The 27,521-nt window shown below is 41.0% G+C and overlaps 1 protein-coding gene across 1 annotated transcript; it reads right to left on the reverse strand.

Moving 5' to 3' along the window:
* Positions 1-46: 46 nt before the first annotated feature.
* Gemin8 (gem nuclear organelle associated protein 8) lies at positions 47-27,521 on the reverse strand. Its single transcript, XM_057758934.1, has 4 exons — positions 27,424-27,521; positions 16,454-16,491; positions 14,325-14,781; positions 47-1,234 (listed from the first exon to the last, which is right to left on the reverse strand). The coding sequence occupies exons 2-4, from the start codon at positions 16,454-16,456 to the stop codon at positions 978-980; spliced, it is 717 nt and encodes a 238-aa protein (XP_057614917.1). The 5' UTR covers positions 16,457-16,491; positions 27,424-27,521; the 3' UTR covers positions 47-977.

The raw sequence follows: 27,521 nt of genomic DNA on the forward strand, positions 1-27,521 counted from the left end.
TTAGGTTTCCTTCTCACAGATGTACTTGCTAATGGTATTTACCATATGCAGTAAGAGCTCAACTGTGCATTCTGACAACAAGAGGCTGCAAAAGTGACCAGATTGGGGAATTCCTGTTCCTTGCTATCAATTGTTTGACATCCAAGGTCTGGACAGAAAGCAAAATAAGAATGTCAGATGGGTGATTTTCACTTTGTTACAGCAGCAGTTGCAGATCAGATCCAGTCCATGGCCTGTATTTTACAAATTAAGTTTTATTGGAACACAGTCAAGTTCATTTGTTTACTCAGTATCCATGGCTGTTTTGACGCTGTAAAGTCGGGGTTAGGCAGTTAGGAGACAGAGCACATGGCCTGCCAAGCCCAGAGCATTGCTCTCGGGCCTTTTAGAGAGCACGTAGGCTGACACCTCGCTGAATAGCAAGTGCCATTTTCCTTACTGTACTCTTGTATCATTTTCAGAGGGATCCAAAGGGTTACAGTCAGTGAGAACATGTGGATTAGAGCCTAGAATGGGGTGCACATCTGTAAGCTAGCAGTTGGGAAGTGGAAGGAGGAGGATTTAAGAGTTTGAGGCTAACGGGTTATATGAGAACTGGTCTCAAAAAAAAAAAAAAAAAGAATGACATGTGGCTTAAGGCTTTTGTGACATCCAGGAAGGCTTAAAGAAGGAAATTACAAATGCAAACCATTGTATCTCTAGGCAAAAATGTCCATGAACTGAACTCTATTAGGGAGTTAATCAAGAGCCAGTATAATAAGTATAATATATATGATTAGGGGACATTTCTTGTGTCGGCAACAGTGTACCTCCTGCTGACAGAATTCTAAGTGGCTGACAGATCGTATCCACTGTATTGGTATATAGGCCTCTTTCTCTGAAAAATGTCCATGAGAAATGAAGAGAACACATCCAGAGGAGGGAAAGGCGAGGAATTGTGTTCAGGAGGCTTTCCCCAAGGTCACTGTGCCCACGACTCAGAACTTCAGGGGAATGACAGGCCAATATTTTGGCTGCTTTTTGTCACAATACTTGTCAAAGCTCATCTGCACAGCAGCCTCCATGGCCAGGATCTTGGGAGCACTGTCCCCATACAAACGCTTCATCTCGGCTTGACGCCGCTCCCCAGGCTTCTCCGAGGGAGGCTCTGTGGACCGGTGGTGGTTGTAGTACAGCCCATGGTCGGCATTTACATAGTCGTCCAGGCGCTCCGCTTCTAGCTGCTGCTGTCGCCCTGGGGATGGATAAGACCATGGCCATAAAAGATATGTACATGCAGGAGAGGACCTGATGAGTACTGCCGCCACTGGCACAACTCTTGTGCAGCCATAACTCACACGCCGCCTGTGGCCCCTAAGGTCCTTCTGTCGCCTTTCCCAGTGGTAAATATGAACCCTGCTGGACCACCGAGGTAATTTTCAGACCCTGAGGCATGGCCTACAGATTCTCGTCATCTATTAGTAGTCATGAAGCTCACTGCTCACTTCTTAGGGGCCACTAGCTGCTGACAGAAATGGCAAAATGCCACCAAGAAACCCATCATTCCAATCCACCAATCCTTTGTAGCAGACCTTAAAAATACAAGAGGAAATGAAAACACGTGGCTTTCGCTGGCCATCTGCTGGGCCATGCATGGCAGGCAGTCCTTGTGTGCTCTCATGTAACGTTCCCCCACGAGAATTACTATCCACTGGATAGACAGAGGCAGGCTCAGTCCCTTGGACCCAGAGCTCCCTGATGCAGCTAGTTTGTTTAGCCAGCTTGCTCCTTCAACCGTGTCTCTTCTCAGACGCTGGGATTACAGGCGGACTGCCATGCACATCTGCTATTGCTGGTGCTAAAGTCCCAACTCTGGTCCTCACACTTGTATGGCATGACAAGTGCTTCACACAGAGCCGACAACTCAAGCCAAGAAGCAGTTCTTACGGCCACAGATGAGGTATGTATGTGGGGTGAACCCTCTGCGCCTGCCACACAAGGAATCTGCTACATAAGCCATCTGCTTTTCTAGGTGTGGGGTGAACCCTCTGCGCCTGCCACACAAGGAATCTGCTACATAAGCCATCTGCTTTTCTAGGTGTGGGGTTTCACTTGTCACTTCACAGCTTAGCCTGGGTGAAACCTGCGAGTCTGCCAATTTAGTAAGTTCCTGTAAAGTAAGCATTTATTCAATTTGTTTCCCCTTTTCTGCTTTTGTTTAAACCACACGTCCCAATAGTACAATTTTTATTCCTATGTAAATAGCCACATAAAATTGTCAACAAAGCAATGCTGCAGAGGGTAAAATGGAGCCAGCTCACACGGATTCTGCAAGTGATGCTGTCAGGAGGGAAATGGATAGCAGAAAGCACATTATCTGTAGCTGCTTTTGTTACCAAGAGGAACGCCTGGAGATAAGGAGTCGAGATGGCTGTAGGGGAATAAAACAATGGCATGAATCAGCCTCTCCTAGTATCTGGAAGGGAAGACGGCACTGAGCTAATCAAGTGTGAAGGGAAGACATTTATATAGCTATTCGCCATCACCCTTGTAAATCTAGTTCTTTATAACTAACACCTTGGAGTTGGCAAGGAGTTTTACAAACTTGGAACCATTATGAAGAATAGATATCGCCAGGCCTGATGGCACAAGCCTTTCAACATGCTAGCCCTCCCAAGGCGGAAGCAGGTGGACAGCTGTGAGTTCTAGACCAGACTGGTCTTCATTGTTAGTCCAGAACAGCCAGAACTGCATAAGGAGACCCTGTCCACATTTCATTCCCACACCCAAGCTGGGCAGTTCACACTTACCTGGAACTCAAGCTTCAAAGATGCTCTGACAGCACCCCCACACATTTGACACGCACACAGACATACACACATATACATAAATAAATAAAAATGGCTATGTCCACATATATTCATCTGGCCACTGTTGTCCTAGAACATCTGCAGTTTACTGTCCCATGTGGAAGTAATACATAATAAGGCAAAAGCCCGTGAAGCCACAGAAAAGAGATGTATATTGATCTTTACTGGAAGATGCAAAAAACTGGCCTACTGCACAAATGAATTGGAGGTCACCAAGTATTTGCTTCAAAACTTGGGACCTTGGGGATGGGGGAGGGGAGTGGGGGGAGGGGGCAATATGTGGGAGGAGGGGGAGGGAAATGGGAAACGGGGAGCAGTTGGAAATTTTAATTAAAAAAGAATAAAAAAATAATAATAATAAAAAAAACAAAAAAAAAAAAAACAAAACAAAACAAAAAAAAAAACTTGGGACTTTCTCCCAAGTTTCAATCATTAGCATTGCTGCTCAGTCCTCAGAGGTATGTACATTCTATACCCCAAACCTGAGTTCTGGTAGAGGAACATGATGGTGAATGAACTGGGCCCCAATTAGCCAGGGGAAATGGCCATTTCACTTCTGACCTCACTTCTGCTGGAAGAACAAAACTTAAAAAACTGAATCAGGGAAAAGCACGTGACAGCTCTCTGTCTGCATCGTATTGCTATAGAGATCCCTGGGTTTTAGATATGGGAGCTTGGGTGTAAGCCCAACCAGGGACTGTCTTTTCCCTGGGCTCACCCCTCTTTTACTCCCCCTCCTCCAGTCCTGGAATCAGTCACCTCTGGTTCTTCCGGCAGAACTCTGAAGTAAACTTAGATTGCCTGGTGGGACAGTGTTTAATAAGCATTGGGATAGTGGCTTAGCCCAAACTCGCAATGTAGCCAAGGTGACTGACTCCAAACTTCTTATCTTATGGTCTGTACCTCTGAGGTGTGGGATTATAGTAGAGTGCCACCACGCCTGGTTTAGACACAGCTGCAGGCTGTGGGCAACCCAGGCAAGAATGTTACCAACTGAGCTATATCTTAGACTCAAAAATTTAGTTCAAAATCAAACACTCTCCGACCAACAGGCTGTGTACTTATGATCCATTAGTATCTGAAAATACTATGAACAGCAGTTCTCAATCTGTGAGTTGTGACCCTTTCACAGGGTCAACCAAGACCACCGAAACACAGATATTTACATTACAAACCATAACAGGACCAAAACTGCAGTTATGAAGTAGCAACAAAAATAATTTTATGCTTGGTGGTCAGCACAACATTAGGAACTGTATTAAAGGGTTGTAACATTAGGAAGGTTGAGAAACACTGATCTAGAATACATTGACTTAGAGAACCAAGAACTGTATGATACAATGGGCTTGAAGGCCTCCGCCCAGTCTGTTTATTAATTATTGCTTTCTTCCTCTCTCCCAAGGAAAGAAGGCATCTTTAACCCTCTACATTTTCTTTGTCAAGGTATGGTGAAGGCTCAACTGAATGATCCAAATGAAGCTGACATCAGCATCACACCGGAGACACAGCTGAATGGTTGCCTTGCACGGATAACAGAGTAGGTCATGTTAATTCTCAAAACACAGTAGCACTCAATGTCACAGCATTTTTTTTTCTCATAGGGTTGTAATAGGGAATCTTAATTAACAACATGACTGCATTGAGGGACACCTAGAGACCCCCTTTGCGCGTGTCTAGGAGTGTTTTTATAGATGAACAACCAAGGAAGAAAGATCTGTCATAAGCCAGGCGGTGGTGGCGCACGCCTTTAATCCCAGCACTTGGGAGGCAGAGGCAGGCGGATCTCTGTGAGTTCGAGGCCAGCCTGGTCTACAAGAGCTAGTTCCAGGACAGGCTCCAAAGCTACAGAGAAACCTTGTCTCGGAAAAACAAAAAGACCAAAAAAAAAAAAAAAAAAAATCTGTCATGAATGATGAATGCGGGTGGCAACGGGCTGGCTCCTAGAGAGAATAAAAGGATTAGCAGGAGTGCTAATGTGCTAAGGTGGCTACTCCCACAAGCCACTGTCAGTTGGTGTTCTGCCTTTTCTCAGTCTCAAAGCCGCGATTCCATCCAACTGATCTTGGACTAAAACTTCTGAAACTCTGAGCCAAATCAATCTTTCCTTCCTAGTTGACAGGTATTTTGTCACAGCCACGGAAAGTCTGACTAATTTTAGGGTATTTGGCCGAGGGAATTTACTAACTACAAATCAGAACAGCACTTAAGTTCCATTGCAGTTTCAACACAGGGCTGAAGCAGGCTAAACAGCATGTCCTTACCACCGGAACATCAAAATGGGAGCTTACTTGGAAAGAGGGTTTTTGCAGACAGTTAAAGAGAATGATGGGATTATACTAGATTAGGGCAGACCCTGAATCTAATGAGAGTGATCTTATATGAGACAGAAAAGGACACAGAGCACACAGGGAAAGCCATGTATACAGACAGAGCCTGTGACACTGCTCTAAGTGAAGCGGTGCTGGGAGACACCAGAAGCTGCGGCAAGCAAGGCTTCAGAGCCTTTTTAGGAAAGTAGCCCCGAGGACACCTTGATTTTGGATTTGAAAAGATAAACCTCTCCCATTTGATCATGAAATTTACTGTAATTTGCTACAGCTACCTTATAAAGCAAATACAAGGATTTTCATGTGGGGTGTAAATAATCCTCCAATCATTAATATGTTTTAAAGGAAAATGTCACTGGACTCCATCTAAATTTAGGGTCCAGAGTTTTGACACGTTTCTGTCTCAGTCTGTGCATCTATACGAGACTGGAGATATGGCTCAGTGGTTAAGAGTTCAACTGCTCTTGCAGAAGATCCAGGTTTAGTTCCCAGCACCCAGGCAGGGGACTTACAACTGCCTATAATTCCAGGCTGCTCTAGCATTGTATCAACACTCTTATACCTTCTGTCCCCCCACTCCCATCAATTAAACTTGATTTTAAAAGAGAGAAATTCCTAATGTAGAATTATAATCCATAATGGGAAAAAATAATCACAGGAAGTTACTCAGACTTTAGGGAAATTTTACACAGCAGGAAAACACTCATTAAATATTCCACAGATAATTAGCTCAAAGGCAGAACAGTTTGAGACAAAGCACTACAATAATGAGTGTTAAAGAATGTTATTTCTCCTCATTTTTCTAGGATTAACATGTCTTTCTTTATGAGAGTTCTCTGCTATGTTGCCAAAGTTAACGATGCTAGCATAACCAAGGGACAGCACAAACGTGACTAAATCAACAATGCCTTTCTGGTTCATCAGCAACAGACTCAAAACACAGGTACTTGCCAAGCACAGTCATCTGATTGGTGTCCTTGTTCTGTGTCCATTGTTCCACATCAAGTGTATCCCTGAAGTCAGTGGACAATCATCATTTTAGCTTTTATGAGGAAAGTGCATTTACCCCGCCCCCTTTCACTTTCTCTGACTTTCCACATCCATCATCTCGATAGCTGCTTTTCTGAGCTTCGCAACATCTGTACCAATGAGATGAAGGCATAAGGTGGGATGGTGCACAGTCAGTGTGATTTCACACTTTCATCCCACTACCCAAACTAAAACAGCTCAGGAAACACTCGACTATAAGCCTTGTTAAATACTCCATCTCCATAAAACCCTCCAGGGTTCCTTATCCTACTTCAAATTTTATGCTTTTGCATTTAAAGATATCATTCACTGGGAAGGGTAGAAGTCACAGGCAAGAACATGCCTGCTGTTTAGACTGAACAACTGTGTTAAACACCTCACTGCTGCTGATGGACCATCTAACTCACACATTCCTGTGGACTGAATACTTCTGAAATACTAAGTTTTAAAAATTCACATATGCAGCTGGGCAGCTATAGTTCAAACCTTTAATCTCAGCACTTGGGAGGCAGAAGCAGGTGGATCTCTGTGAGTTTGAAACCATTCTGGTCTATAGAGTGAGTTCCAGGACAGCTGAGGCTATCGGAGAAACTTTAGAAACTTTATCTCAAAAAAAAAAAAAAATCAGATAAGCCTTTTCTTGGCAGCAATATTTTGCAAAATCCTGTGTTCTCTAACCCATGCTGTAAGTCATAGTGTTACAAGTACATATGAACATGCTCCAACACCTTACCTCTTCATTTGTGATATATGTCTTAATTAGAGTAATGACTGTTCTGTATGAATTTTGAGAAAAACTAAAATTTATTTCTGAGGATCAAGGAAAGAAATGTACTCCATGGGTCTCCTGAGATGATTTGGCGGATACGGGCATTTATCAAGACCCATGACAGGAGTTCAATCCCTGTGACCCATATGGTGGAAGAAGAGAGCCAATTCTGACAAGTATGTCCTCTAACCTGCATTCCCCCAATAGATAAACATAATAAAAAAGAAACATACTCTATGTAAAACAAAGTATTGCTTTCATAGTTGTTTAGATATAGTTTCTTTTTTTAATTATTATTTTTATTTACTATGCATGAGTGTTTTGCCTGCATATATGTCTGTGCACCATGTGCATGTCTGGTGCTCCTGAAGATGAGAAGGCATTAGAGCCCTTAGAACTGGAGTTACAGACAGTTGTGAACTGCAGGGAATGGAACCTGGGTCCTCTGGAAGATCAGTGCTCTTAACCTCTGCGCCATTTCTCTAGCCCCTGGATATACTTTCTACCATGCAACAAAGAAATCAAGTGTTTAATCAGAAGAAAACTGGCAAAAATATGAGAACAAATGTTTTAGTGAAGAATCACAAACGGATACTTGGTATAGGAGGTTCTTCTGTTCATGTGATGGAGGAATTACTTTCATTTAATAAAGAAACTGCCTTGGCCCATTTATAGGCCAGCCCTTAGGTGGGTGGAGTAAACAGAAGAGAATGCTGGGAGAAAGAAGCTGAGTCAGGAGTCGCCATGATTCTCCCACTCCAGACAGACGCAGGTTAAGATCGTCCCTGGTAAGCCAGCTCATGGTGCTACATAGAATATTAGAAATGGGTTAGATCAATATGTAAGAGCTAGCCAATAAGAGGCTGGAACTAATGGGCCAGGCAGTGATCAAAAGAATACAGTTTCCGTGTAATTATTTCGGGGCATAAGCGAGCCATGTGGGCGGCTGGGTGCAGGGGACGCAGCCCTGACGCTCCTATTACAACAGAGTGGCACCCAACATGCTAATGAACTCCACGTAAAACCTGAGAGGGCTTAAAAAGGACAGAAAGAGAATTTAAGACAGCTTTTTGCTGTTTCTGGGTTACGTGCCGCAAAGAAATTGTCCTGACTCAGCAACAGGAAAAAACTGGCTGTTTTAAAATGCCGGCTTTCTGGCCTGTGCCGCCATTGCGATCTCTGTCTGGCTCCTGCGGGAGATGGAGCTTTTGAATGGAGCATTTGGAGTAAAGTGCTACGGCTTGCTCGATGGCAATGTGGACTGCTGTGTGCCTGGAACTGTGTGTGACTCAGGGGCACCAAATGGTTCCTATGCAGGAGCAGCTCAGCTCCGCCATGCGGAACTCTGCTGGTCTCAGGCAGGAACTACCGTAATTACCATAATAACAGCGCAGTTAAGGTTTAGACTGGGCAGGACACAGGCAGTACCATAATACCTCTAAATGGTGCAACTTAGATTTTTAAGAACTGCTTAATATTTTAAAAAATGCTCCTGGATAGTAAAAAAATTACAGATTCACAATAGAACTGATTCAGACACTGTTGGATGAATGTACGTAGGCTTGAGAGAGAGAAAAATATATATATGAAGAATAAAGTTAATGTCTTAAAAAGGGTAAAGTCTTTAAAGAGACAGAGTACAGATAGTTGTAGATTAAAAGAAATAAAGAAAAATAAGCCACGTAAAAATGGAAAATTCACAGAGAGTCTGGATTCTTTGTATTATTGTGTTTTCTTTAAAATTTTTGACTGTGAAGGAGCTAAGTACAGAGAGACATTTCATTATATGGGCTGCCAAGCTAAACCAGAATGGATATAAGGGTATTATGATTTCAGAATATGGGTCTAAGGATATGATGCTTTGGAGAGGGTCTTCTTTTGTTTTCACAGAGGATGCGACCCTGTGGATTTCTTCTATCCCAATATGGTATGATAGACCACGCCCTCCTGAAAGGTTACTGTGAACGCCCTCAAAAAATTACTTCACTCAACTGCCAACTGAGATGACCCTGGCACACAGGTTATCCCATAAAAGACCTGAATAACAGCGCCCCCATTCAGCAGGAAGTAGTTTGGAGAGAAAAAAAAACTGCGCCCATATTCCCAAATATTGTTTATGAATATTTTTTTACATTTAAAGGGGGATATGATATAGATATGAATAATTTGCATTGGTATAGATTTTAAGGTCAATTTTGTTATATGTATATGTATTTCTGATCTTGATTAAGGTATTGTGATTTTGTAGTTCATTTAAAAATGTAATGTATAATTAGGAAATATAGGTTGCTAATGGATAATCATAAATAATAGTCAAGCTTGTAGTCATGTTAGTTAGGTTTTCTAGATGTGCATAGATATATTTCAGATAGGCATTCTTCATATCTTTCAAAGGCTACAGAATATGGCATTTAGTGTTTTAATAACTTAGGGCTTTTCATGACAATGAGACACGTCTGCTCCTGGCAGCACCAATCTACTTCAAGAGGAAGATGGGCATCGAAGAGGCTTCTTATGGAGTTTGATAGCCATTTGGGCATGAAACTGCTCATGCCTGGACTGTTGCATAAACTGGACACAGAGAACCTGCAGAAAGAGGACTGCTGAACTTGCCTAAAGGTGAGATGGTTTTTCAGGGTTCCTGACTCATAAAAGAGTCTGCGAGACATTCTGCAGGACACAGCAAAAAGTGACTGAACTGTCTTTGGAATTTCCTGCTTGATGAAAATGTCTGTTGAATACTATGGGCCTGAAGGCTGAAGATGGATGCCCCAACGGTACAAAAGAACTTTGGGTGACTGTCCAGGCAGTGAGATGTCTCTGTCATTTCTAGAGTTTTGGATCTCTTGTTTACTTAGGTAATATTGTATCCTTCTGGAGTCTTTGATGGAGTTGAAGAATGGATAGATAGTTATAGTTTTCCTTAGTTATGATAAGAGATAAAATAGATATATTGTAACTGTAATTCTTGTTTGATAACCATTTTGTTATATGTAATTTTACCACGTTAAAGTTAAAGCCTTTCTTTTTTGTTTAAACAAAAAAAGGGGAAATGATGGAGGAATTACTTTCATTTAATAAAGAAACTGCCTTGGCCCATTTATAGGCCAGCCCTTAGGTGGGTGGAGTAAACAGAACAGAATGCTGGGAGAAAGAAGCCGAGTCAGGAGTCGCCATGATTCTCCCACTCCAGACAGACGCAGGTTAAGATCGCCCCTGGTAAGCCAGCTCATGGTGCTACATAGAATATTAGAAATGGGTTAGATCAATATGTAAGAGCTAGCCAATAAGAGGCTGGAACTAATGGGCCAGGCAGTGATTAAAAGAATACAGTTTCCGTGTAATTATTTCGGGTAAAGCTAGCCGGGTGGCGGTGGGAAGCAGCCCCGCCGCTCTCATTACAACATTCATGTGCTGTTTTCATTGGCTAATGAATAAAGAAACTGCTTTGGGCCTGATAGGGCAGAACTTAGGTAAGTGGAGAAGACAGAACTGAATGCTGGGAAGAAGAGCAGAGTCAGAGAGAGCCGCCATGGAGCTGCCAGAGTCAGACATGCTGAATCTTTCTCAGTAAGCCACTGCCACGGGGTAATATACAGATTAATAGAAATGGATTAAATCAAGATGTGAGACTTAGCCAATAAGAAACTAGAGCTAATGGGCCAAGCAGTGTTTTAATGAATACAGTTTCTGTGTGATTATTTCGGGTGTAAGATAGCCGGACAGCTGGGACAAACAAAGGGCTCCCCTCATTGAAACAATTGGTGCTCCAATGTGGTCAACTGGATCCACGTAAAACCTGCGAGGGCTTGAAAAGGGAATTCTAGACTATACACATGTACATACATAATACATACATACAGAGAGTTTAACACAGCTTTTTGCTGTTTGCTGGTGGCGTGCCGCAGAGACATTTTCCTGACTCAGCAGCTACAGCAGGAAAAAAGTGGCAGTTTTGAAATGCCTACTTTATGTACTGTGCCAACAGCATGACCACTGACTCTTTTGGGAGACGGAGTATTTGGATGGGATTTGTGAGTGGATTGCTCCGGCTTGCTTGATCACAACTTGGACCGGCTGTGTGCCTGGAAGTTGGGGCATGTGCGTGGTTCAGAGGCTCGAGCAGCTCAGCCATGCAGGACTGGATGGGGCAAGCAGGTACTGACGTATTACCCAAGCAATGACACAACTTAAGTTTTTAAGAAGCGCTTAGCATTTTAAGAAGTGCTCCTGGACAGTAAAGAATGACAGATTTGCAATAGGACAGATTCAAATATAAAAGACCTCTAAATGGGTCACAGTGTTGGATAGGCTTGGGAGAAGGAAAAGGGTATAGAGAGTCATAAAATAAAGTTAATGCTTAAAAAGGAGGGTAAAGTCTTTAAGGAGACAGACTACAGATAGTCATAGACTAATAGGAGTAAAGAAAAATAAGCCACATAAAAATGGAAAATTCACAGAGAGTCTGGATTATGTGTGTTATTGTGTTTTCTTTGAATTTTTTGACTTTGAAGGAGCTAAATACAGAGAGACATTTTATTGTATGGGCTGCTAAGCTAAACCAGCGTGTATATTATAAAAGTATCATGACTTCCAAATTTGAATCTAAGGATAAGTTGCTTTGGAAAAGAGGTTCTTCTTTTGTTTTCACAGAAGATGAGAACCTGTGGATTGCTTCTACACCAATATGGTTTCATGAACCAAGATCTCCTGAAAGGTCGCCATGAGCACCCTCAAAAAATTACTTTGCTCAACTGGTGACTGAGATGAACCTAGCACACAGGATACACCATGAAAGACCTGATTAACAGTGCCCCAATATAGCAGGAAGAAGTTTGGAGAAAAATAACTATGCCCATATTCCCAAATATTGCTAATAACTGTTTATATTTAAAGGGGGATATGATATAGATATGAATAATTTGCATTAGTATGGATTTTGGTTTATTTATACAAATTTAAGGTCAATTTTGTTATATATATATATATATGTATTTCTGATCTTGATTAAGGTATTGTGATTATATAGCTCATTTAAAAATATAATGTATAATTAACAAATATAGCTTAATAGAGAGTCATCTTTATTAGTCAAGCTTATAGTCATGTTAGTTAGATTTTCTAGATGTATAGAGATATATTTCAGTCAGATAGGTATTCTTCAAGTTTTTCAGAGACCTTCAGAATATGGCATATAAATGTTTTAAAAATTTAGGACTTTTCATGACAATGAGATACATCTGCTCCTGGCAGCACAAGCTACTTCAAAAGGAAGATGGGCACTGAAGAGGCTCCTTATGGAGGTGGTTAGCCATTTGGGCAAGAAACTGCTCTTACCTGGACTGCTTCACTGGACATGCAGGACCTGCAGAGAAATGACTGATGAACTTGCCTAAAGGTGAGATGATCCTTCAGAGTTCTTGCTTCATGAAAGAGTCTATGAAACATTCTACAAGACATAGAAGAAAGTGACTGAAAACTGCCAATATAGGCAGAACTGGCTTTGAAATTTCCTACTTTGTGGAAAAGTCTGGTGGATACTATGGCCCTGCAGGCTGAAGATTGATGCTCCAATGGTATGGAAGAACTTTGAATGACTGTCCAGGCAGCAAAATGTCCCTGTCAATTCTAGAGTTTTGGAAATTGTTTATAATGCACTTCATGTTTACTTAGGTAATATTATATCCTTCTGGAGTCTTTGATGGAGTTGAAGAATTTATAGTTATAGCTCTTCTTAGTTATGATAAAAGATAAAGTAGATATAAATATTGTAACTGTAATTCTTGCTTGATAACTGCTTTGTTATATGTAATTTTACTATGTTAAAGTTAAAGCATTCCTTTTTGTTTAAACAGAAAAGGGGAAATGGTATAGGAGGTTCTTCTGTTCATGTGTTTTATTAGTTAATGAATATAATGCTTTGGGCCTGATAGGGCAGAACTTAGGTAGGTGGAGAAGACAGAACTGAATGCTGGGAAGAAGAGCAGAGTCAGAGAGAAGCCATGGACCTTCTGCCTGAGATGGACGCTGGTTAGAATCTTGCCAGTAAACCACAGTCACATGGCGATACACAGATTAATAGAAATGGGTAAAATTAAGATGTAAGAATTAGCCAATAAGAAACTAGAGCTAATGGGCCAAGCAGTGTTTTAATGAATGCAGTTTCTGTGTGATTATTTCGGGTGTAAGATAGCAGGGTGGCTAGGACAAACAAAGGACCCCCCTCTCATTGCAACAGATACTAAAAAAAAATCTTTCATCCAAAGTCTGCTGCTCGGTTCCTTGTATCAACTGGGGATCAATAAATGCTAATCTATTTTTAAGAGGGCACAGATATCTTAAAATGGAAATGAAACTTTTCTACTTTGAAGCTTCTAGGTTTCTGTTTATTAGAAAATTCTGGGCAAGGAGCTGGCTTTAGTGGTGCATATCTTTACTCCCAGTATTCAAGAGGCTGAGGCAGGAGGATCAGAAATTCCAGGTTAGCCTGGGCCATGCAGGAAGACTCTGTCTCAAAACCCCAACCAATCAACCAACCAAATGAAAATTCTACATAAAATATACAATGAGACCATATTGAAAAGTGTCTTGAGACTGAATACTAGTTGTAATAGGAAAGAAGTATTTGTAAATCTTCAAGGGCACTTGAAACAATAATAAATGATCTAGTAAACACTGCCAATGTTTACTAGGAAAATTTCTGCTGTTGAAGATACAGTGATAAGATCTTTATTGTAATGCTCTAACCTGTAGCGTGGACCAAACAGGAAAGCTGTATATGTGGGGCATTTTGTTATTCTGTTTAGGTTCATACTGACTCTACACTGCAAGGAGCTATATAGGACCAGCTCTGAGCTGTGTCCCCGAGAAATGGTCAGAGTACAGTATTTGGAAAATCTTGTAGCGTCAGGGAGAAGCATGGCAGAGAGAAAGATGCATGCTAGTGTGCAGTCAGGAAGAGCTGAATCCTAACAGCAAATGAGTAGCTGTGCAATTAACCTCCTAAACCTTCACTTTTCTCATTTGTAAAATGAGTTTCATGCCTTGAGAGACTGCTGTGTGGATTAGAGGGCATACAGGCATGCACATACATGCACATACCATCTGGTTGAGTGTTTAATGCTCAAAAAAATGGGAGAGGTATCATTAGGAACTCAAATGAACAGTCCTATATAAAATCTCTGGACCAATGTAATTGAGGTACATCAGCATAGTTTTTCTGGGCTTAGGACCAGATTTAGATTAACTGTACATAAATGAAAAGTTCTAAGAACTTTTTATGTTAGAGAAGAAAAGAGATGCAAATGGCAGGGCAGCCAAAAGAACACAAGATAACAGGCCCAAACTTACGCCGCTCTTCTCTGTGCCTCTCAGTCTCTGCAAAGTACTGGCGGAGCTCCTCGGTGATTTCCATATTGCTCAGGTCGCATTCTATTTCATTATCTGAATCCGACTCCATCTCTTCCTCTTCATATGGGGCTTCATCTTCTCTTGTGGTTGCCTGGAATCTACTGCTATCATACAGAGGCTGCCCAGAGCTTTGGAGATGGGAAACACTGTAGGGAGGCTCCTGCCAGACCATGTGTTGGCCTTGATAGTTCCAAGGATGCCCAGCCTCATAAGCAACAGGGTTCCAGGGAAGAACTCCTTGAGGGTAGAACCATGGGGAAGTGAGACAGGAATTCCTGGACTTCCTGTAGACATTCTGGTGGGTTCGCATCCAAACCATTGCATGATGATAATGTCGCCAATATCTTGCATACACTGGGTGAGAATACCAAGGTTCACTAGTTCTCCATTTTGAAGTCTATGGAATGGACACATAGGAGACATCAAATGATTCATCCTCTAGAGAATCTTCAAATGTTTAAACTAACCAACACCTATTCACTGAGTGCTATCATTTCTTTTTCTGTTGCTGTGATAACATACCAGGAACAAGAACAATTTCTAGAAGAAAGCATTAAAGAGGGCCTTGTGCTTCCAGAGAGTTAGTCCATTACAGTCGGGAGGCATGGCAGCAAGCAGCAGGCACAGGAGCCTGAGCAGAAAGCTGAGACGCCACATCTTCAACCATAAACTAAACTAGAGAGTAAACTGAAAAGGGGACAAGGCTATAAATTCTCAAAGCCCACTCCATGTGATGTACTTTCTCCAGCAAGGCTACATTCTTCAATAACCTCCCCAAACAGTGCCACCGACTGGGGATCAGTGTTCAATTACACCAGCCTACAGGGGAGATTTCCCACTCAAACCACCACACTAATACTAAATATCTACTTCCACAAGGATGCTACTAAGCATAAATAAAAAGAAAAAAGTGTCAAACAGGTTTGTACCCACAAACAGGGGGCAAATGTAATATATTTCCGGAGTTACCCACAGGACTATAGCTGAAGGTTATGGAGGCTTATATAATGTGATGATTGGTGTTGACAACATCACAGGATTTAGAATCAGATCTCTGGGTTCAACTGTGGGGGATTCTGTCAATTGCGTCTGGAAGACCAGTCTAGTAGGTGGCACCATTCCCTGGCAAGGATTCTAGAGTGTAAATGGAGCAGAAGCATTAATTCCTCACCCCTTGCTCCCGACTGTATCCAATATTACCGCCACGATGAACTATACCTTTAAACTGGGAGCCAAAATTATTTTTTCTCCCTAAATGTGCATTTATCTGAGAATTTTATCACAACAACAGGAAAAGAAACCAAGGCATTAAGGACAGAGGCAAATAAAGACTGTTTTCACTAAAAAAAGCCTTCATTTAATTCACAGTATTTCTAGCAAGAGTCCACTTTAAGTTTTTTATTAGTATATGTAGTAACAGCTTCATGATGACATCTCCATACTAGTACATTAACATATCCATCCCTATTATGCGTCCCCCTTTTCTACTTTACTGGCTGCTTTCTATAAGATAAGAAAAAAGTCCTGACATTTGTCATTTTGGCTATCTGTACTACTTCTAAAGTAGAAATGAACTGCCAATTCTAATGACCCCAATAGCCTCTGGTTCCTTTTCTTGTTTCCTACTAATCTGCTAGCTTAGTTCACTCTTCAATGTCTGAGACATATATCTAACAGCACACGAGATGGGGCTTTTATTTTTAGTTGCTGATAGACAGGTTGAGTATTCCTTATCTGAAATGCTGGGGCCACAAGTGTTTAAGATCTCAGCAGCATTTGGAATGGCTGCATACATCTTTACTAGAAATCTGTAATCTGTACTATCTCAAAATCTGAAATATTGTGTGTGTGTGTGTGTTGTATTGGTGTACAAACATTTTTGGACTCTGAATGTCTTGGAAGAATGAGTTCATCAAGATTTTAGGGGGTTGTTGGAGTGGGAGGACTATTAGGGGTTGAACATAGAGGTGCTGTGCTAGGCAAGTGCTTTACCGGTCAGCTATATCCTCATCCTAAATGTCAATAAAGACTAACTTTAAAAAATTCGTAAGAAAAATAGGTAATCTTACCATTGCTGCTATCGCTGATTGCAAATTCCAAGCGGGCACTGAAAAGACAAACACAGTATGAACATTTGATCAGCACTGCTATAGTATGGTCACAGCTATTTCATGGTCTTCAAAATAGCTCTTAAGAGGTTGCCCCTGCCAGCATCATGCCCGATCTTCATGCACAAGAACCTGTTACCTGGCTTGTGATCTCATGATCTGGGGAAGAACAATTTCCTTTGGTATAAGTGAGTCAAAGGGCCATGCCTGGTTTTGTATTCAACTACTTGTTTATTGAAAGAAAAATCTATAAAAATTATCACATAACTTAGTATGTGTATAGAAAAACCCACTACAGAGCATGAGCTCCAAGCTCACAACAGTACTTCACTAGTCTAAGCATAGGCTAATGTCTATTTAAAATAACCACAGTTTCTCTTTTTCTTCTTGAACATTTATTTATTATTTATTATGTATGTGGGTGCGCTAGGTGCACCATGCATGTGTGTGGAAGTCACATGTGAATGAGTCAGTTCTCTTTTCTCCTGTGGCTCTGGGATTGACTCAGGTTGTCAGGCTTGGTGGTATGTAGGCAGCTTGGCCCATGGAGCCACCTTGCCAGCCCAAGAGAAGATTATCTTTCCAAGACTGGACGCCTCTGTTGGGTCTTGCCTTAAACTTGCAGAAGTCTCTTGAAACAAGAGGATTCTCTAGTCTCCACTTTGGTTTTGGTTTCCTGTGATATTCTTTCTTTAATCATTCCGCTTCCAGAGGCATAGCATGTTCTAACTGCGTTTGCCAAAGCACTGCTTTGCCAGTTTGGCTCCTTCTTCTACTACCTATCTGTGATCACTCACTCATCCACTGAACAACCTGCCTAAATAGAGGTCTAAGTTCCACCTGCACATCTTGTACAACCCACAAAAATTAATGTTTGGGCTGTTGAGACTGCTCAGCAGGCAGACGTGCTTGCCACATGAGACTGATGAGCTGGAAACCACAGTGGACAGAAAGATTCCCAAAAGTTGTCCTCTGACCTTGGCCTGTACACACACACACACACAAACACACACACACACACAGTGAATTAAAAGATAATTTCTTCTCCTTGGTTAGAGTTTTTAAAATGCCTGACAACACCAGAATGTACTTTTAAAATAGTTATATCAAGCATGGTGGTACATGCCTGTAATTCCAGCACTTGGGAGGTAGAGGCAGGAGGATCACCATGAGGTCAAGGTCAGTATGGACTGTGGAGATTTTCTCTGAAAACAAACAAACAGATAAACAAACAAGAAATATCTTAAAATGCTTGTAAATTTAAGATCATATAAGACAAAAACACTAACAGTGTGATACTTAAAATTTTAGAAATTTTAGAAATCAGATTCTGAAGAAGCCCTATTTGTTTTCCTTAACTAGAAGCCAGAAAAAAACCCAAACTATTAAAAATAAAGGAGACATAATTTGTGACCTCAGTAAAATCTTTTCATGAGTATGTTTTTTTTATGTGAATTTTTTTTTCATGAGTATGTTAAAAACTAAGATGTTGCACTGACTATCCTTGTTTTCAGATTTATCTTAAAGAGAATCGTTCTTATTGAAATGTAGCAAGCTTTCAAATAGGGTATTGATAAGAGGGTTGTCATGACCTACAGACTTCTTTTAAACACAAGTATCTTGTAAATTCAGAGATGTAACACACGCTTGCGAACACACACACACATGCACGCGTGCACGTGCACACAGACAGACACACACACATACACAGACACACACACAGACACACACACTGGATAGAAACCGGGAGAAAGTAATCAAATGCAATGAGTGTATAAGCTGAATTGATCTTTTCAACTCTAATTTAAAGGTTTAATACTGGGTCCATTTCCTGGAAACACAGCTAGCAGCTAATGTTCTTTATAGGCTATGGAGGAAATAGAAAATAGTAATTGGGTGTGTTACCATCTAACAAAATAAAATGAAAGGCAATTATGGTAGAAATCAGTGCACATTTAAGTGCTAAACTGCAAGGAAGCCTGTAAGTGGCTAATTGACTAAAGCCAGGTTTCATATATCTATCACTGAAATCTAAAGAGCTTTCAGTGCCTGCAGCACACAATGACATCAAGATGAACTCCATGCGTGTCTTAATCAAATTTGTTTTCTAGGTTAATAAAGAGCATAGGGATTAAGTATGGAAAGTCCAAGAGTAATCAAGTGTCTTCTGGAAATTAAAAGTTTTGCGTCCTAGCTGGATGTGGCAGTGCATGCCTGTGATCCCAATTCTCATGAGTCTGAAGTGGAAGAATAGAAAGTTTGGCTGAAAAGATAGAAGCAGTCATCAAAAGTCTCCCACCTCCCCCCCCCCAAAAAAAAAACCAGGACCAGATGGTTTCAGCTCAGAATTCTACAAGATTTTCAAAGAAGAACCAATACCAATACTCCTCAAATTATTCCAGACAATAGAAACAGAAGGAACATTGCCAAACTCTTTTTGAGGTTACAATTACCCTGATACCCCAACCAAAGAAAGACATGACTAAGAAAGAGAATTACAGACCAATCTCACTCATGAACATTGATGTAAAAATACTAAATAAAATACTGGCAAATCGAATCCAAGAACACATCAGAACTGTCATCTACCATGATCAACTTGGCTTCATCCCAGAGATTCAGGGATGGTTCAACATACGAAAATATGTCAATGTAATCCACCATATAAACAAACTGAAAAATAAAAACCACATGATCATCTCATTAGATGCCGAAAAAGAATTTGACAAAATACAATATCCCTTCATGATAAAGATCTTGGAGTAAGCAGGGATACAAGAAACATTCCTAAACATAATTAAGGCAATATACAACAAGCCAACAGCCAACATCAAACTAAATGGAAAGAAACTCCCAGCAATCCCACTGAAATCAGGAACAAGATAAGGTTGTCCACTCTCTCCATATCTATTCAATATAGATTTTGAGGTCCAAGCTAGAGCAATAAGACAACAAAAGGAGATTAATGGGATACAAATTGGAAAAGAAGAAGTCAAACTCTCACTGTTTGCTGATGATATGATAGTTTACATAAGTGATCCCAAAAATTCTAACAGGACTTCTACAACTCATAAACACTTTCAGCAGTGTAGCAGGATACAAGATTAACTAAAAAAAAATTCAGTAGCCCTCCTGTACACAGATGATAAAAGAGCTGAGGAAGAAATCAGAAAATCAACACCCTTCACAATAGCCACAAATAACATAAAATATCTTGGAGTAACTCTAACCAAACAAGGGGAAGACTTGTATGACAAGAACTTTAAATCGTTGAAGAAAGAAATTTAAGAAGACACCAGAAAGTGGAAAGATCTTTCGTGCTCTTGGGTAGGTAGAATTAACATAGTAAAAATGGCAATCTTACCAATAGCTATCTACAGATTCAACACAATGCCCATCAAAATTTCAGCAAAATTCTTTTTTTTTTTTTTTTTTTTGATTTTCGAGACAGGGTTTCTCTGTAGCTTTTGGTTCCTGTCCTGGAACTAGCTCTTCTAGACCAGGCTGGCCTCGAACTCACAGAGATCCGCCTGCCTCTGCCTCCCGAGTGCTGGGATTAAAGGCGTGCGCCACCACCGCCTGGCTGCAAAATTCTTAACAGACCTCAAAAGAACGGTACTCAACTTCATACAGAAAAGCAAAAAAGCTGGGCGGTGGTGGCACACGCCTTTAATCCCAGCACTCGGGAGGCAGAGGCAGGTGAATCTCTGTGAGTTTGAGACCAGCCTGGTCTACAAGAGCTAGTTCCAGGACAGGTTCCAAAGCCACAGAGAAACCCTGTCTCGAAAAACCAAAAAATAAATAAATAAATAAATAAATAAATAAATAAAGAAAGAAAGAAAGAAAGAAAGAAAAGCAAAAAAAAAACCAACAACAACAACAACAACAAAAAAAAACCCAGGATAGCCAAAACAATCCTGTACAATAAAAGAACTTCTGGAGGCATCACAATCCCTGACTTCAAACTCTACTACAGAGCTACAGTACTGAAAACAGCCTGGGTATTGGCATAAGAACAGACAGGAGGACCAATGGAACCAAATCAAAGACCCAGATATTAATCCACACACTTTCAAACACCTGATTTTTGACAAAGAAGCAAAAAATATCAAATGGAGAAAAGAAAGCATATTTAACAAGTGGTGCTGGCACAACTGGATATCAACATGTAGAAAAATGAAAATAGACCCATATCTATCGCCATGCACAAAACTCAAGTCTAAATGGATCAAAGACCTCAACTTAAAGCCAGCCACACTGAACGTTATAGAAGAGAAGGTGGAAAATAAACTTGAACACATTGGCACAGGGAACCACTTCCTAAATAGAACATCAGCAGCACAGACACTGAGAGAAATAATTAATAAATGGGACCTCCTGAAACTGAAAAGCTTCTGTAAAGCAAAGGACATGGTCAACAAGACAAAATGACAGCCTACAGAATGGGAAAAGATCTTCACTAACCCCACATCAGACAGAAGTCTGATCTCCAAAATATACAAAGAACTCAAGAAATTGGACACCAAAAAACCACACATAATCCCATAACATAATGGAGTACAGACCTAAACAGAGAACTCTCACCAGAGGAATCTAAAATGGCTGAAAGACACTTAAGGAAATGTTCAACATCCTTAGTAATCAGAGAAATGCAAATCAAAACAACTCTGAGATTCTATCTTAACACCTGTAGGAATGGCCAAGATCAAAAACACTGATGACAACTTATGCTGGAGAGGTTGTGGGGAAAAGGGAACACTTCTGCATTGCTGGTGGGAATACAAGCTGGTACAACCCCTTTGGATGTCAGAGTGGCAATTTCTCAGAAAATTAGAAAACAACCTTTCTCAAGACTCAGTAATACCATTTTGGGGTATAAATCCAAAGGATGCTCAATCATGCCACAAGGACATGTGCTCAACTATGTTCATAGCAGCTTTGTTTGTCATAGCCAGAACCTGGAAGCAACCTAAATGCCCCTTGACCGAAGAATGGATAAGGAAAATGTGGTACATTTACACAATGGAGTACTACACAGCAGAAAAAAAATAACATCTTGAATTTTGCAGGAAAATGAATGGAGCTGGGGCTGGAGAGATGGCTCAGTGGTTAAGAGCATTGCCTGCTCTTCCAAAGGTCCTGAGTTCAATTCCCAGCAACCACATGGTGGCTCACAACCATCTGTAAAGAGGTCTGGCGCCCTCTTCTGGCCTTCAGGCATACAGACAGAATATTGTATACATAATAAACAGATATTTAAAAAAAAAAAAAGAAAATGAATGGAGCTAGAAAACATCATTTTGAGTGAAGTAACCCAGACCCAGAAAGACAATTATCACATGTACTCACTCATAAGTGGTTTTTAAACATAAAGCAAAGAAAACCAGCCTGCAAATCACAATCTCATAGAACTCAGACAACAATCATGATCCTAAGAGAACATACATAGATTTAATCTAAATGGGAAGTACAAAAAGACAAGATCTCCTGAGTAAATTGGGAGCATGGGGATCTTGTGGGAGGGTTGAAGGGGAGGGGAGAGGCATGGAGGGGAGCAGAAAAAAATGTAGTGCTCAATAAAAAGCAATAAATTTTTTTTTCAAAAAAAAAAGAAAGTTTGAGGCCAGCATCAGCAGCTACAGGATCAAGTTACAGACTAGCCTGAACTATACAAGGAGAAGTGTCAGAAAACAATCATAACACCACAAACTGCTTGGGATCTAGACTTCATTCTATGTGTTATAAATTATCGAAATGGGTCAAGTCTGATAAGCTCCAATTAATAAATCCCATTGTGAACGAACATTTATTATAGGCCAAATCCTGTTTTGATTTATAATTGAGAAGATGCAATCTGGCCTTAAAAGTACTAGCATATTCTGAAAATCTATGAGACAGCTGAGGCTTGTCTGCGCAGCTAGACATTTAGGTGGTGTGGAAAAGTGGGTAACCCTTGAAGAGCTTTAAGGGTAATTAGTGCCATTTTCCCAGCAGCTCAAATGTCAACGCCTGTGATTAAAAGAGGCTTCAAAAGAGTTCTAGTTTACACAGAGGTTGCTTATGATTTAGGTTCAACAAATAATTAGGTAGCAGGTTTGTAGTGATACAATGCTCACTCTAAGCACTTCTGCAAGCCAGAAGCCAGGAAGACCATATTTACTCACTAAAGAAATCGGGTTTCAGCTTTCCAAACAGAAGTCCCTCACGTTGAGTCTGGTGTCCCACCATCTAGAAGATAACATAAGGTACCCAAACAAATTCTGCCGGCCACTGCCTGGCTCCCAAATGTTCTCCATGTTCTACTTGGAAGTCAGTGGAGGAATCATATAATTCTTATATATTTCATGAATTATTGAGCTCTACATAGGACTAGCAGAAACAAGAAAGAAATTAGGATCAATTCTAGTCTTGGTAAGTGATTCCTAATATTTGGGGCAAAAGAATAATGTTTCTAGGAATAAGTAAGGAAAATGGGACATTTTATTAAAGCTCTTCAAAGACTTAATTAGCTGGGCGGTGGTGGCACACACCTTTAATCTCAGCACTCAGGAGGCAGAGGCAGGCGGATCTCTGTGAGTTCAAGGTCAGCCTGGTCTACAAGAGCTAGTTCCAGGACAGGCTCCAAAAAGCTACAGAACCAGCCGGGTGGTGGTGGCGCACGCCTTTAATCCCAGCACTCGGGAGGCAGAGGCAGGTGGATCTCTGGGAGTTCGAGGCCAGCCTGGTCTACAAGAGCTAGTTCCAGGACAGGCTCCAAAGCTACAGAGAAACCCTGTCTCGAAAAACCAAAAAAAAAAAAAAAAAAAAAAAAAAAAAAAAAAAAAGCTACAGAACCAAACAAACAAACAAAAAAGAAAGACTTAATCAAAAGTACCAACAAGGGCTGGAGAGATGGCTCAGGGGTTAAGAGCACTTGTTGCTCTTGCAGAGGAGCTGGGTTCGATTCCCAGAATCAACACAGTGGCTGACAACCACCTGTAACCCCAGTTCCAGGGGAATCCAGTGTGTCTTTTGGCTTCCTTGGGCACTTCATGAATGTAGTGCACTTACATACATGCAGGCAAAACATCCATACACATAAAACAGAAATCCATCCTTTCTAAAAAGCAGGAAGAGACCACACAATGGTAACAGTCAGCAGTAGAAAGCATAGCTAGGGCCATGATTTCTGACATAGACTGCTAACTAGCGACAGCAGCATGAGGAAGCAGGCATGGCAGAGTTTTGAGCACATATATACCCGGAAGGAACACACAGTCTTTAGTGCAAGGAAATCGAATCTGCTCCAAAAACACACCACCCCCCACCCAAATGAGTCCAGTGGTATTTTTAGCGGGTTAAGAACATTAGGCAGCCGGGGCAAAGCCAACACTGCAACATCCTCAGGCAGTAAGCAGCATTCTTCTCAAGAAAAGAAAGTGTACGGGGTCTTAAGAGCTTCCATTTTATCTTTCACCGCTTCCCCCAAAAGTCTCCTTTCTGGAACAAGCCTTCAGGGACTGAATAAGTTTTCTTCTGAAGGGCTGGTGGAACTGAGAGAAAAGGGATTGACAATGTCAGGAAAGGCCGGATCCACAGCTCTGCAAACTGGGCAGCCCTCCACAGCCAACACAATGGCATCATGGTCACCACCCAGCTGAGCTCTGGTGAATACAGAGACCATTCATTGTTCTCAACCACCAAAGAAGGGAGAAAAAAACCCACAACAGCATTGAGGTCATTCACGAAACACTGCTAAGGCCTACAGACAAGACAGAGCCTCCCAGTCTTGAATGATATATTTTCCCATACCCCTCTTCTAAGGCAAAAAGAGAAAAAGGAAAAAAAAAAAACACCCAAAACAAACCCCACATTTGTTCTGCTATGACTTTCTTGCTCTAAAAGATAGATTTTTAAAGGCATTAACTATACATGAAGAACAACAGTTAAGAGCTTTGTCATTTTTCCACAAATACAATGTAACTATTTCCACTAATTTACTAAAAACAAACTCCAGCTGTAACGCTTTATTGGATACTTTTTCAAAAGTATGTATTCTTTTCATTGCATATTTGTATGCTTTCTTTTTTCTTGAATATATATATTCTTATAAATATAGGATATAGGGCATGCCATGACAACCAGAAAGTAAAAATCACAAACTCCCTCCAAAACTATGTGTCTTAACATGAATTTTCTTTCTGCCTTTTTTTGGTACAATTTTGAAAATTAAATACATGAAAGCTCATTTGCTTTTACTTTTACAAAGAAAGCCAGTTAAAATCAATTATTAAATTAGTCTTTGTGGCTACAGACTGGAGGTTCAACCCTTTTCTGTTGAGGTCTTCACTGATTTGGCTCTGAGTCACAGACTGATAGTTTGGGGGTGTAATTAAGACCCTCAGAACACACGCTACAAGGGAGTGTGCCGAAGACTAAAACAAAGCAAATGAAGGGGCCACGAGTAACAGAAGTCACCCGTGATTCTACGAAATCGTCCTGAACATGTAATGCTAACCCCAGAGATACCTTTCAATTGTACAAATACCAACAGTTAGCTCAATGGGGAGAAACAATAACTTGCCAATTTCAGACAGTTTCCTGCCCTCCTACTCTGGCTGTCTCCATGCTACTACCCCTAGCTCGTTGAGCACAACAGGCTTGACACCTCATGGATTTCTTCCTATGGCTTTGTATGGTCCCTACTCTGTCATTTAGACATTAAAGGTGGCCTAAGTCCAAATGTCCTACTTCCACCCACAGGACGAGTCAAAGCTCCATTTTTCAAACAAGAACATTTGTTTATTGTGTGTATGTATCACATTTGGTGGTGATAAGTGCTTTCACCCACTAAGCCACCTGCCAACCCCGCAAACTCCATCTTTAGGTGGACACAGGGCCCGCTTATGAGCACACATCTCACTGTGTTTCCGTCTGCAGCAGCCACCATTAGAGTTGAAGATGGAGGGAGACAAGTAAGTGATATTTAATCCCGTTTCACCCTCTCAAACCCAGCTTTACAGTCGTCTGGGTGTTGCAGTAAATGTCACGAGGACGGCATGGGGAGTAGGGGAGAAGATGGAAAGGGGATAGTTACCAACTCTTGCCTCTCCCCCCACAAATCACATTCCACCCACAGAAAGGCAATATTGAATGTATCAGCAAGGGTTTTATTTGCTAAACCCTTAATGTGGCTAGTGTCAATCAGAAATGAACTACAAGGCCAGGAAAGAGCAGGATAGTCTGACTCAGAAACATCACAGGCGATGGGAGAACTGAAAACGGGGACAACCAAGAATGGCAATGACAATCCAGTTGAAAAGAAGAAACAGATGGCATTCATTCCATTTCAGGCATGTGTCTTTCATACAATATATCCTAGTGTGACCATGAAAGAACAGGGGAGCATAGAGCACACACTCAAAATTATTGATACAGCAGTAAAAATCTTTAGTTTAAGTAGTTAAAACCACTTTTATATTTCTGGAGATTTACTTTAAATTACTGTCTATAAACATATTCCTACAGATTCCATACGAATTTCTTTTTCTGAATCCTGTACTTGCTCTGGGCGCTTATTTGGAGGGATAGATCCCACCACGTGCTCCCATTTTCCTGCCACCAGAGAAAACAACAGCTATTGTCTCCCACCTTTGGAGGCTACTAGAATTGTTGAGGTTATCTGTTGCATCCTGATAATATTCTCTTCAACCTCTACAGCCCCAAATTATTAAGGGTTCAGTAGCTCAAAAAACAGCAAAAAGTTCCAAATATTCTCAGCAGTACACGGAAATACGTTAATATATTTTCAATTTATCTGGCCTTAATCAACCAGTTACAGTTTGTAGTCACTTGTCCAAGTGTTCTATGGGTGGATTTGCTAATGTAAAGAAGTAATTCTGAGAGTTCGATATTGGGTCTGTGAACTTTCCTATCTATACTCCAGCAATGTTTAATTTCCTGTCTTCTGTCTTATCTCAACTTCTCCTTAAACGCCGGATTTTAAGACACACAAAATAATACTCTGCCAGCTGTAAAATAGTTTTAGAATGAAAATGTCTCTCTGCAACTTTGGTTTGTATACTTTCCCAGTGCAGCAATCAAGGTGTTGGGGGGGGGGGATATTATATACTTCACTGTGAACTTGCCTGTTAGGTTTCCCCAAAGCATATGCATGTATTTCCTTGTCAATTTGCCATCCTAAAGGGGATATTATTCTGACAAATTATGCTGGCATAAATTGTACTTTTAAACAGTACCACAATCTCACAATTCATAGGAATAGTGAAAGTAAATAACCCTAGAAGCTTTGTGTTATTAACTTTTAGTCCAAAGATTTCAAGTAATGGTCTGGCTTTTGGTTAAAACAAAACAAAAAACAGTTGAGTCCAGAGAGCCTAGCCTAGCAAATGTTCTCAAAATAATTTCCACTAAGACCCCTGACTCCTGATCTACAGAGGCCAAACGAAAGGAAAAGAAAACTTTTTTTTTTTTTTTTTTAATGAGCCAGTATCATAGACGTACCTCCAAGGAATTGTCCTGAGCTAGGGTTGGATAGGCAAAATCAAATTCACGTATAGACCTACTACTGCAAACGGGTCATTTACTGCACATTTGAATTACAGGTTTAAAGTAGTTCCCATGCTTGAGCCTCACTTCTAAAGATTTCGACTGAAAGAGTCTGTGCTTGAGCATCAGAAATTTTAGCAGGCATCCAAGGATTAGTAAGCACGACGGGGTTGAGAGCAGAAACTAGAATTAGGCTTCTTTAAGCAATCTGTTAAGAGTCTGGAACTCTCACGAGTCTCTGCAACTCCTCCTGCGGCCAGATAATGGTAATTAGAGTCACAACGTGACCAAGACAGTCCCTCAAGTTTCTGTGGTTATCAGACCTGGGGCCTCCAGGCTACTCCCTTAATCCCCCAAAGCAACCCATCAGTCCCCGAAGTCACCTCGTGGGCATGCAGCTTGCAGATGTCAGGCGGTGGGCAACCACGGGCCCAATTTTCGGTGGAGCGGGGGTAGGGAGGAGGGGGAGGGGAGGAGATAC

Source organism: Chionomys nivalis, chromosome X (assembly GCF_950005125.1).
Source record: "Chionomys nivalis chromosome X, mChiNiv1.1, whole genome shotgun sequence".
Lineage (NCBI taxonomy): Eukaryota > Metazoa > Chordata > Mammalia > Rodentia > Cricetidae > Chionomys > Chionomys nivalis.